General features: G+C 43.9%; 5 protein-coding genes across 9 annotated transcripts; 3 read left to right on the top strand and 2 right to left on the bottom strand.

The window, feature by feature from the left end:
- The first annotated feature begins 92 nt into the window (after window positions 1-92).
- Window positions 93-6,064, top strand: LOC135166569 (sn-1-specific diacylglycerol lipase ABHD11-like). 5 transcript variants are annotated; one of them, XM_064128921.1, is made up of 5 exons: window positions 93-234; window positions 488-612; window positions 4,435-4,558; window positions 4,974-5,381; window positions 5,573-6,064. In XM_064128921.1, the coding sequence occupies exons 3-5, from the start codon at window positions 4,436-4,438 to the stop codon at window positions 5,951-5,953; spliced, it is 912 nt and encodes a 303-aa protein (XP_063984991.1). In that variant the 5' UTR covers window positions 93-234; window positions 488-612; window position 4,435; the 3' UTR covers window positions 5,954-6,064. The 5 variants fall into 5 exon arrangements, with proteins under 5 accessions (XP_063984991.1, XP_063984994.1, XP_063984993.1 ...); XM_064128924.1 differs by lacking the exon at window positions 93-234 and having other exon boundaries at window positions 364-612; XM_064128923.1 differs by lacking the exons at window positions 93-234; window positions 488-612 and adding an exon at window positions 619-803.
- On the top strand, window positions 810-3,643 carry LOC135166565 (TRAF3-interacting protein 1). Its single transcript, XM_064128913.1, has one exon. The coding sequence runs from the start codon at window positions 1,274-1,276 to the stop codon at window positions 2,960-2,962; it is 1,689 nt and encodes a 562-aa protein (XP_063984983.1). The 5' UTR covers window positions 810-1,273; the 3' UTR covers window positions 2,963-3,643.
- Window positions 3,018-4,330, bottom strand: LOC135166571 (protein dj-1beta). Its single transcript, XM_064128927.1, has 4 exons — window positions 4,139-4,330; window positions 3,670-3,831; window positions 3,391-3,580; window positions 3,018-3,316 (listed from the first exon to the last, which is right to left on the bottom strand). Exons 1-4 carry the CDS (start codon window positions 4,328-4,330, stop codon window positions 3,189-3,191), a joined length of 672 nt encoding a protein of 223 aa, XP_063984997.1. The 3' UTR covers window positions 3,018-3,188.
- A 147-nt stretch (window positions 6,065-6,211) lies between the features above and the next one.
- Window positions 6,212-7,775, top strand: LOC135166570 (sn-1-specific diacylglycerol lipase ABHD11-like). The gene is made up of 2 exons (XM_064128926.1): window positions 6,212-7,006; window positions 7,089-7,775. The coding sequence occupies exons 1-2, from the start codon at window positions 6,710-6,712 to the stop codon at window positions 7,470-7,472; spliced, it is 681 nt and encodes a 226-aa protein (XP_063984996.1). The 5' UTR covers window positions 6,212-6,709; the 3' UTR covers window positions 7,473-7,775.
- An 85-nt stretch (window positions 7,776-7,860) lies between these two features.
- On the bottom strand, window positions 7,861-10,447 carry LOC135166560 (peroxisomal multifunctional enzyme type 2). Its single transcript, XM_064128906.1, has 3 exons — window positions 10,244-10,447; window positions 9,352-9,897; window positions 7,861-9,270 (listed from the first exon to the last, which is right to left on the bottom strand). The coding sequence occupies exons 2-3, from the start codon at window positions 9,884-9,886 to the stop codon at window positions 7,982-7,984; spliced, it is 1,824 nt and encodes a 607-aa protein (XP_063984976.1). The 5' UTR covers window positions 9,887-9,897; window positions 10,244-10,447; the 3' UTR covers window positions 7,861-7,981.
- Between the last annotated feature and the right edge of the window lie 39 nt (window positions 10,448-10,486).

The raw sequence follows: 10,486 nt of genomic DNA, 5'->3' as shown, positions 1-10,486 counted from the left end.
GTCGAACGTTGGAGACGCAACTAAAACCCAGAGACACACCAATGGTATTTTACTGCAGTCCCCACTCCCCGATGCCCCTTCATCCGTACGCTTTGCTGGGCGATATCTGGAGATCGGCTGAGTGAAAATAAAATATTTCGATATCATTTTGAAGGCTTTCCTTTGCGTTCAGAATGAGTACTGAGTCATCGAAATTGGATCGTTGGAACCGGAGATATTCGGGCTTCAGTGGAGGTAGGTTTGAAAGCATTGTTGATAGTCCACTATCAGTTTTCAAAGTTACTGGATTAGAAGTGTTCTATGGACACGAACAGTTGATAAACATTTCACTGAACAGGAAAATTATGATTCCGAAGTGTTTATATTCATTATTGCAGGAATAGATACAGTTTGTTTCCCTGTATTCCATTGAAAATTTCTATTTCCATCCACTGGACTTTTTATCAATGACATACTGGAGTTTCAGCCATCGGAATTTTTCTTTCAGTTATCAAATCACGAATTATCGAATATCTCGAGAGAAATCAGCCTGCGCTTCCTCACGTCCAGCGGTATCTAATCGCAGTTATGATTAAACATCGTGACACAGTCAATTGATTCGGAAATAATTACGTGAGTTAAAAACATGAGATTTTGAAAAATCGTGGAGAATCGCTCTAAAAATAGTCCACTGAGAGCGTCACATTGGGCTTTGTGCTGTGGTGAGAGATGAGGATGTGCTTGAAAAATTAAATGAGTCATCAATCAGCGGAGTTATGAATTTTCCTCCTCGGGAATACCCGACTGGGATAAACCGGATGCCGGTAGAGTCCTAAATCATTAAGTAATTCTCATCTCGCCAATGGGATGTGCCTTCATTTCCATACATCCACAAGGCTTTGTCATAAAATTTTTCTCGACAAAGAAAAATATCTAACGAGAGCGATTTTTCTTTCTTATTTTCATGTGCTATTCAACTTTTAGCTCGAGACATTGGAAAATAAAAACGAAGAGAGAATATCTAGGATTTTTTATACTGATTGATGTATGATTTTTCCCCGGGTTGTACGATAAAGTACAACCGACGAATATATTTGCGTGAAAATCCCAAACAATTCCCTACAAAGATTTTCCCCCAATGACATCTAAACTCCGGCCGCCGGAGGCATTGCGATAGCGTTGCTAAGGCGACGGTCCCGGGCGTCGAATGTCCACAACAAAAAACTGGTAGATAACTCTGGAGGAATCTACCCCACATTCCAAACCTCAAAAGTTTATTTAAACCATTGGAGCCATGTCGGAAGAGGCAAAGCTGCAAGACTCCATAAAGAAGACTCAGGACTTGCTCGGTAAATACGTGAAGAAGCCTCCGCTGACGGAAAAGCTCCTCAAGAAACCCCCATTTCGGTTCCTCCACGACGTGATAACCGCAGTGATAAAGGAGACGGGTTTCCTGAAAGGTCTCTTCACAGACGAGGAGCTCATCTCCTCGAACATCACCGACAAGGATGGGAAGCTGGGATATCTGACGAAGCTCATCGACGCGATGAAGTTGATCACGGGACAGGAGCTGCCGGTGCGAGCCTCGAAGATAGTGTCAGGTCAGGAGCCGATAAGAACGAACGAGCTGCTCCAGGCCATAGCAAGATCCCTCGACAAAAAGATCTCGAGTTCTCAAGCGATTGAGCACTACAAGAAGTCCCTGGAGAAAAAAGAGAAACAGAGATCCAGGAAATCGGAGGAGAAGTCGAGGAAATCGGAGGAGAAACCGAGGAAAACATCCTCCGAGGAAAAGCTACGGAGGTTCAGAGAGGCCGAGGAGAAGAGGAAGTCGACGGCTGGGGAGGAGAAGCCGAAGCGAGAGAGCTCCGAGGAGAAGCAGCGCAAGACGACGAAGAAGTCAACTCCCTCGGAGAGGACAGACTCCAAGGATGGGGAGAAGAGGGAGCGAGAGGAGAAGAGAAAGAAGAAGCCTCGGGAGGGGAGTCTCGAGGGTAAATCCAAATCGAAGGAGTCGGAGCCCTCCAAGAAGACGAAGCGTTCCTCATCACCGAAAAAACCGGAACTCAAGAACGAGGAGGAGCTGCAGTCGATGGAGCCCTCCAAGGACTCCACCGAATCGATCCACGAGGAGAAGCCCCAGGAGGAGCCGATTATTCCTCCGCAGGTGCTTGCCTCTGCCGAGCATGCAGGTAGTCATCAGCACCAGCAGGAGCCTGAGGAGAGCCTAGAACAGCCAGTCAAGACTTCGGAGACTTCTCCTGAAGACGTTCCCGCGGTGAAGCGAAATCTCCTTCGTCCTCCCAGTGCTAGGCCTCCCTCGGCTCGTCCTGGAGCACCAAAACTCAAGGGAAAGAGCGACTTCGTGGTAAATACCAATGGGCTGGCGCAGATGGGCGACGTTCACGTTATTGTTGAGAATTTTGATGTCAGAGAGGACGACGTGGAGGGTATGGTGGTGGTGGAGAGTCCGGGGAATGACGAGAATATCGTGGGAAATTCCGATTTACTGAACAAGGAGCTGACGAAGGAACATGGATACCTCGTGGCGCAGATTCTGGAGACTCAGAGGGAGCTCGTTAACGAAGGAAGTGTCGAGATAATTCCTAACAAGGTGGAGATCGAGTGGGAGGCCGGGATGAGAAAGGACAAGGAAGCCGTTATCAAGGAAGTGGACAAACTCAGGGGGACTATTCAGAGCCTCACGAGAACGACTAATCCTCTGGGGAAACTCATGGATTTTCTACAGGAAGATGCCGAGATTATGGAGAAGGAGTTGTGGGAGTGGAGAAGTCAGTTCAGTGATCTCAGGGAGCAGCTGGTGGTCGAGAGGAATATGATGAAGGAATCGATTAAACCGCTGGAGGAGAGCCTCAAGGAGATCGAGGGAACTATCGGCGGACAGATGGAGAAAATCTTCCAGACGAAGGCGAATATCATGAGGAATAATCAGAGGATTCAGAAGTTGCTGACTGGACGGTGATGTTGATGAAGGACAATCAGACATTCAATTGATAGTTCAATAATTTTAATACAAATTTTGTTGACTGAAAAACTACATTTTATTTCGTTGAAAATAACTACAATTTATGGGGAAACAATTGACAAATCCAGCAGTAAAGTGATGAAATAGTTCTGCACGCGTATTTTGTGTTGATCCTCTGCTTCGTCGGTTGACCACTGGATTTTTTTTATTCCATTGTTATTCTTTATTTGAAATCGGTGTAGAGCATCGCCTGGGCTATTGGCAGGGCAGCCTCTTTTCCCAGTAATTCAGAGACGATAGTCAGTGCAAAAGCGAATGTTGTGGCTGGTCCTCTGCTGGTGATCAAGTTGCCTGTTCAGCAAATTGGAATTGTTATGAGTGATGCAGTATAGAGATCAATTTATACCGATGATTATATTTTTTACCATCGACGACGACAGTGTCCTCCAAATAATTATAATCCCCAGCCAATTCACCCTTCTTTCCTGGGTAGGAAGTGATTTTCTTTCCAAGACCTATTCCGTGGGCCTTCAGAGCTGTTGGAGCTGCGCATATAGCTGCAATGATTCTTCCAGCTTGCTCCTGGGCTTTCAATAAATCTCCAACCGCTTTTGACTGTGGAAATTCATGGAATTTATTTCTCTTTTTACCAAATAAAGGCAAACACTTCTAACCCCCTTCACAATTAATGTTTTCATTCCAACCTGAGAGAGTGCTTCAGATCCTGCAAGTCCCCCAGGCAAAACAACGACATCATAAGTATTACCAGGCAGGACATCTCCTAGCTGAGCATCAGCACAGATTTTCGTATTTTTGGAGCACTTGACACATTCCCTCCCAGTGATGCTGGCAATCGTGACATCAACCTGCCCCGAAAATGTCCCCAAACTCCCACAGTTAAATTATAAACGACAGGACATGTCAATTGAATTTTTATAATCGATCAGTTTTCAACTAATACGACAGAATCTAAAAGAAATAGCAAAAATGTTATCATAACCTTCTTTGGAACTTTCGATTAGTTCTAGAAAAAAGGTTATCATAAAAAAAGCTATTTCCCTCGGATCCGGAGATAATCCTCCAAAGCAAAGCTGATGTATGACGATCTAAACGATTTCATAATTTCAATTCGAAGGAATTTCGCCTGTCAAATGCTGAATTATTGGAGGTTACCCCGGCTCTCCTGAGTACATCAGCAGTGATGACAGACTCCATCTCCTCAGCTCCATCCCCCATCAGCAGAATTGCAGACTTCGTCATTTCGTTGGCAAACAATCTCACTCCCCTAAGTTCAAACGTTTTTTTGACCCCGAGACCTCGTCCAATAGCACTCAAGGGAGAATAACGAACGATCCTCAAGATCATTCAGACCAATTCAGACGCAATTGTGATCCCCTAACCTCGCGCAACAGCGTAACTATTCAGGTGGCTCAATCTCGTGCAGTCGTACAAATTTATTACGTTTGCAGGATGACTGGAAACATTATTCTGCCTTCCAGACTGATGGGCCGTAGGCTCATCAGCACCACTGCGCTAAGGAATACCCCGGTCAAGCTGGCATACACCACTTATGATCAAGAGACTTCACAGGATGTAAGAAAATATTTATTATCTCTGTGATTTCATGCGCGATAGCTTCATTTAACAATGAGTCTTTCAAGATTACATCGATTGATAATCAAGGATCATTACTGAGGGTCAGGATTGATATCAATAATTGGCGACCTTCAGTTGAAATGCAAGTAGATTTATGCATTTTTAGATGTGAGCATTATCTTGTTTATTTCTTCTTCCATTTCCTATTTCGACCAATCAGAGTGATCTTTCTGGAGTCACATGACCATCATTGAAATGCATTAATTTATTTGTCTATTATTTATTCATATTGATCAATTTTATTTTGAAGATTAATGGGTTCGATGACTAATTAAGGATATCCAAGTACCCCAATTAAAGTATTGTGAATTACGTGACTAAAAAGCTATGGCATTCCGCCTATTTCCCACAGAAATCCGCAAAACCTCCAGTTGTGGTGATGCACGGGCTCTTCGGCTCTCGAAATAACTGGAACTCATTATCAAAAGCCCTGAACCAACAGACAAGCCGCCGAATAATTGCCATAGATGCCCGGAATCACGGGGAGTCACCCCATACCTCGGAGATGACGTACCAAGACATGGCATGGGATATTCAGCATCTACTGGAAAAACTCAACATCAAGGAAACCATTCTCATGGGACACAGTATGGGAGGGGCTGCTGTCATGCTGACAGCACTAACCTACCCCTATTTAGTCGATAAATTGGTCGTTGTTGATATGTCTCCTGTCAAAACGAGTCCGAGTCTCCAGGAGATGTCGGTTATCATGGCTGCCATGAGTTCCATTGACTTCAAGGGACTTCAGAGTCTTTCTCAGGTACATTAGTCAGTCAATACAATTTACAAATGATTTTCACTATGCAAAAGATCGCCTGTAAGGCTTCGCAAATAGTAAGAAACAAAAATTCTGACTATAAAATTCGTTTGATTCACTCGCTATGAAGATCAGTAAGTTTTTAGTTCAATGGGAAGCAGAATACCCTAAAAATATGAAAAAAATTATTCCAGGCAAGACAACACACAGATAAATTCCTCTCCACAACGATTCACTCGCCCACCCTTCGACAGTTCCTCATAACGAACGTAATGGAGGATCCGCCAGGAAATTTTAGATGGCGAGTAAATCTTCCAGTGCTGGTGGAAAATTTTTCCACGCACATCGCACAATTTCCCACGATAGTCCCTCGATTAGGTGGCAAAACGTTCACAAAACCGACTCTATTCATCGCGGGAGGGAAAAGCGATTATATAAAGAGAGAAGATCATCCTGGAATAAAAAAACTATTCCCCAATGCTGAATTTGTTTACATTGAGGATGCTGCCCACTGGTTGCACGCTGAAAAACCGGCCGAGTTTCTCAAAATATCTTCGGATTTTATCAACTCTTAATTAAGGGGTGGTACAGTTCTAGCGAATTAACAAATAACGAGAATTATATTGTATCTGTATGAAAACGTTGTTGGAGATATTTTTTATAGAAAAAATTGTGAGAAAAATTGATTTCTTCTGTTTCAATCCGTACGTTCAAAAATCCTGAGGGGATTGACTTATCCATTTACGCTTCATTCAATTTTGACGTATTCAAATTCACGTGCGATTCTTCGAATAATATTTACTATGAAGAATGATAAGATAGGTAAAGTTATTGAAAATAACGATGAAGTGTGGAAGAGTACGAGCGCCTTACCCGAAGACACGTCACTTGAAAAATAACTTGACTTTAGATTAATGGTCAACACCTTCAGGGAGTGATAGGTTCTGGATCAATTGGCATTGTTCAGTCGATAATGATTAAATATATATTTAAATGGAGACCCATTACACCAACGTTCACCAGGAATTTCAGCAGGGCTGTCCAGCAATCACCGGTGAAGCTTGCATATACCGTTCACGACGCGGAGACCCCTAAAGAGGTACAGAATGGGCGATTGACGTTGATGTTATTTATGATCTATCTTGCTGACAGCCAGTAGAATTCGTTTTACTCTTGAGGTGTCTCACATACTCCAGAAATTTCAATATTCTCCTCTACAGGGACCGCAAAAAACTCCAGTGCTCTTCTTACACTCATTCTTAAGCTCCAAGGAAGAACTGGCCCCACTGTCGAAAGCTCTGAATCAACGTACGAAGCGAACAGTGATCGCAATGGATGTGAGAAATCACGGGGAATCACCGGAGGCACCGGAGATGTCGTTTGAGTCTATGGTAGCTGACATCAAGCTGTTCATCCAAAATTTAAATCTGAATAAGAGTATTTTGATGGGACACAGCTTGGGAGCAGGAATTATGATATCTACGGCTCTCAAATATCCTTCTTTAGTTGAAAAAATTGTTGTTATCGAGGCAAATCCAGTCGAAAGCAGTCCGAGTCTCATTAAAATGGGGGAAAACGTTAACAACTTGAGTGTGGTCAACTTCCAGGGGCTCCGGACACTTGATGAGGTATGGTAACTATCGTTAATCACATCGAGATTCAAGATTTTCCCCATAATTTTGACATGTCTTTGAAAATGCAATATTTCAGGCAAGGAAACACGCAGATATTTCTCTTCGCCATTTAATCTTGTCTCCAGTTGTTCGAGAACGTTTCACTGGAATTATAAAGGAAGTGTCCCCTGGAAAGTTTGCATGGGCGAATAACTTTCCAGTGATAGCGAGAGACATGAAAAAAAATGTCATCGACTTTATGACTGAACAATTAATAGCTGATTTAAAGAAGAAACCCTTTACAAAACCAGCATTATTCATAGGAGGTAGTCAAAGTGATTTTTTCGAGATAAGACATTATGCAGAGATAAGAGAAATATTTCCTAGGGCTGAATTCGCTATTATCGAGGGTGGCAACCATTGGGTGCATTTGAAAAAACCTGCGGAGGTTCTCAAAATCGTCTCAGAGTTTATAAATTGAGATTGACTGCTAATGATGCTCTTATCGATAGAGAGAGTAACATACGATAGTAGGGAACTACCTCACGCAAAATAGAGACACCTGTTGACACCCGCGCCAAATGATAAAATTGACGATAAAATTAACGACCCATCCTCATAATTATTAACTGCTTATGTTCTGTCATTAGTGGGTTAACCTGACCCTCGATTAATGTACCTATCGACGTCATTATCCTTTCAAATAAATACTCCCTGCTACTCAAGAGACAAAGTTTCCCAACCGTCAATTGATGATGTAATGAATAAACATCAATGTAATTGCTGTTTTGATCTCTATCACCTGCAGAAGTCTGCAAGTCTTTGGGGAATCAGATTGAGGATTCGTGATTTTATAAAAAATAGTCACCTTCAACGATAGAAAAATGCCTTTATAAATATTAATAAACCATTATCAACAATATTCCCTCCTTGCCCCAAAAACCATAAAATACCTGGTTGTAATGAGAAAAACAAATCACCGAAGAATTTTCACAGCTTGGCCTTCTTCCCGATTCTCACTTCCTTGAGATCGATATAAGCATTGCTGATAACTGGAGTGTTATTATCAACAAAACACTGAAAGTGAATTCTGTTTCCATCCCTCCACATGTCAGTCCTGAGAGTTTGTCCAGGCACCACAGGATTGGAGAACCTCGCCCTGATGGACTCAAACAGCTCAGGATCGCCCCCAGCGAAGGTCTTGAGGACATGTCTCGTGGCGAATCCAAGGGAGCAGAGTCCATGGAGTATGGGCTGCTTGAAGCCCCCCATCTCTGCAATGTTGGGGTCCACGTGAAGTGGATTAAAATCACCAGAGCTCAATCTGTACAGAGCAGCTTGGTCAGGGCTGGTCTGTTCGGAGTAGGAAGTGTCTGGGGTTCGTTTAGGTGTCTCCACACCTGGAATTTCATGATGGGAACGCTTCGGGCCCCCAAAACCCCCCGCTCCTTTAGCAATTGCTGCTATGCGACCTGTTGTCAGCTTGTCGCCGGTCTCAGCATTGAAGGACTCGTGTTCGATCAAAAGCACTGCGTTTCGCCCCTTGTCGAGGACATCCAGGATCTTGCACTTGGTTTCAACCACAGCTTCAGTCGGTATCTTCTGTAGAACCTTCATGTACTGTTCCCCATGGACAATCCCCGCAAAGTTGACAGATCTTCCCTCAAAAGCTCTCTCAACGATATCCGTCTCCATAAGTGTCGCGGGTCCAAAAATCATGTAATAACAAGGAACGACACTGAAATCCGAATGATGCTCGTAGATGTACCTGAAGTCCATAGGATCCCTGCACTTTGCTCCAATACTCAAGGCGTAGAGGATCGCCTGTTTGAAGTTATACTGATTCTTCATGGAGTACTTGATGACTCCAGACTGTTCTCCTCCCGCGTCGCTCTTACTGGAGCCCAATATGTCGACAACGTTCATCAGTTCCCCAGTGGCTTCCGCAATGCTCTCGCAGCGTTTGGCTTCTTCCATATTCAGAACGGCATCCCAGTTATTTCTGACGTTCTCGGGAGTCACTGCGTCCTTGAGACTCTTCCTCAGAACGGTTCCATTGCCCCTTATGAGGTGGCACTTGCCGGCCCAGCCCAGAGCTGTCTCGATTATCGTTCCAGTCTCATTACAGTCCTCGTGGCACAGCCACATAACAACAGGCGCTATGAACTCGGGTCTGAGCTCGTTGAAGAACTCAGGGGGAAGGATGTCCTCCGTCAGTCGTGATCCAGCCGTTGGTACGATGACGTTGGTCTTGATGTTGGCTGAGTTTCCCTCGATTGCTGAATGTTTGGGGGACAATGTTCATGAGATAAAAATGGATTTATACAAAGAATTGAATAAATAAAAAACTCTCGGCTCACCCAGAGTGTTAGATAGTCCCACAAGAGCCATTTTAGCAGCTGAGTAATTCGCCTGCCCAAAGTTCCCATACAATCCGCTGTTGGAAGCAGTGAAGATGACCTTTCCGTACCTTTGCTTGCGGAAGTGGGGCCAGGCTGCCCGGGTCGTCACCATCGAGCCCTTAACGTGAACGTCATGAATGAGATCCCAGTCCTGATCTGTCATCTTCACGAAGGATTTGTCCCGCAGGATTCCTGCGTTGTTTATCAGGATATCAATGCGTCCGAAGTTGATGATTGCGGTTTCAATAATCTTCTGGCCATCGAGAACGGAGTCATAGTTGGGGGCTGCCTCGCCACCCGCTGAGGTGATCTCGGCGACCACTGCGTCGGCTGCTTTGGTACTGCTACCGTCGCCGTGACGCCCTCCACCGAGATCGTTCACCACCACCTTGGCACCCCGGGAGGCAAAGAGGAGGGCATAAGCCCGACCTAATCCTGCACCCGCGCCTGTTACCACCACGACTTTCCCGTCGAAACGAAGAGAATCTGACATTTTTTTCCGTTCTGGGAGATAAAAATTTATTAATCAGCAATTGTTAGTTTGCTTGAAACTTTTATATAAAAAGAAGAATTGCAAAAAAAATTATATTGAATTCCTTCCTAATTTACAATAGCTTACAAACTTGTCTTCTGGGAAAACGTCAATATTTTTTTTCATAGAATGACTCTACAAAAATTGCAAAAAAAAAACATTTTCAAGATTGATCCTCTTTTTCCTCCCCCCACCACCAGAACCTCTAAAAGATGTTATCATCAGCCTTCTGGACCTTTTCCCATACCCTCTATCCTCCACTAAAAACCCAAAATTTCTCCAAAAATCAAAACAAACTTGAAAATCTCAAAAACTCACCTTTGAACCCTTCGAATAGTCACGATGATGTTATCTGTATCATAAACTTCGTCAAAATGGCGAATAATTTCGTCTCACTTCAAAGCTCCGTTATCCCGTGCATTCACCTCCGAAAAAGTCGTGCGATTTCCGACCGAAAAATAATTAAAAACCACAAAAAAGACCCCCCAACAACATCTGTCGTCGGTCGTGTGTCGTCATACCTCCTTTGCCCCCACCAAGACTGGACTGGTGAAACGCGTG

The sequence above is a fragment of the Diachasmimorpha longicaudata genome, chromosome 10 (assembly GCF_034640455.1).
Source record: "Diachasmimorpha longicaudata isolate KC_UGA_2023 chromosome 10, iyDiaLong2, whole genome shotgun sequence".
Lineage (NCBI taxonomy): Eukaryota > Metazoa > Arthropoda > Insecta > Hymenoptera > Braconidae > Diachasmimorpha > Diachasmimorpha longicaudata.
The sequence above is the reverse complement of the archived record's forward strand: the minus strand, read 5'-3'. Positions and strand labels throughout refer to the sequence as shown.

Bases quoted from the DNA above. Each gene is read 5' to 3' on its own strand.
- LOC135166565 (XM_064128913.1), top strand. From the start codon at position 1,274: ATGTCGGAAGAGGCAAAGCTGCAAGACTCCATAAAGAAGACTCAGGAC.
- LOC135166571 (XM_064128927.1), bottom strand. From the start codon at position 4,330: ATGATCTTGAGGATCGTTCGTTATTCTCCCTTGAGTGCTATTGGACGA. The intron at 3,581-3,669 runs GTTGGAATGAAA...GAATTTCCACAG, and splicing joins GATCTGAAGCACTCTCTCAG to TCAAAAGCGGTTGGAGATTT. The intron at 3,317-3,390 runs GTAAAAAATATA...TTTGCTGAACAG, and splicing joins GGACACTGTCGTCGTCGATG to GCAACTTGATCACCAGCAGA.
- LOC135166560 (XM_064128906.1), bottom strand. From the start codon at position 9,886: ATGTCAGATTCTCTTCGTTTCGACGGGAAAGTCGTGGTGGTAACAGGC. The intron at 9,271-9,351 runs GTGAGCCGAGAG...CCAAACATTCAG, and splicing joins GGGACTATCTAACACTCTGG to CAATCGAGGGAAACTCAGCC.
- LOC135166570 (XM_064128926.1), top strand. From the start codon at position 6,710: ATGGATGTGAGAAATCACGGGGAATCACCGGAGGCACCGGAGATGTCG. The intron at 7,007-7,088 runs GTATGGTAACTA...GCAATATTTCAG, and splicing joins GGCTCCGGACACTTGATGAG to GCAAGGAAACACGCAGATAT.
- LOC135166569 (XM_064128921.1), top strand. From the start codon at position 4,436: ATGACTGGAAACATTATTCTGCCTTCCAGACTGATGGGCCGTAGGCTC. The intron at 4,559-4,973 runs GTAAGAAAATAT...TATTTCCCACAG, and splicing joins ATCAAGAGACTTCACAGGAT to AAATCCGCAAAACCTCCAGT. The intron at 5,382-5,572 runs GTACATTAGTCA...AAATTATTCCAG, and splicing joins GACTTCAGAGTCTTTCTCAG to GCAAGACAACACACAGATAA.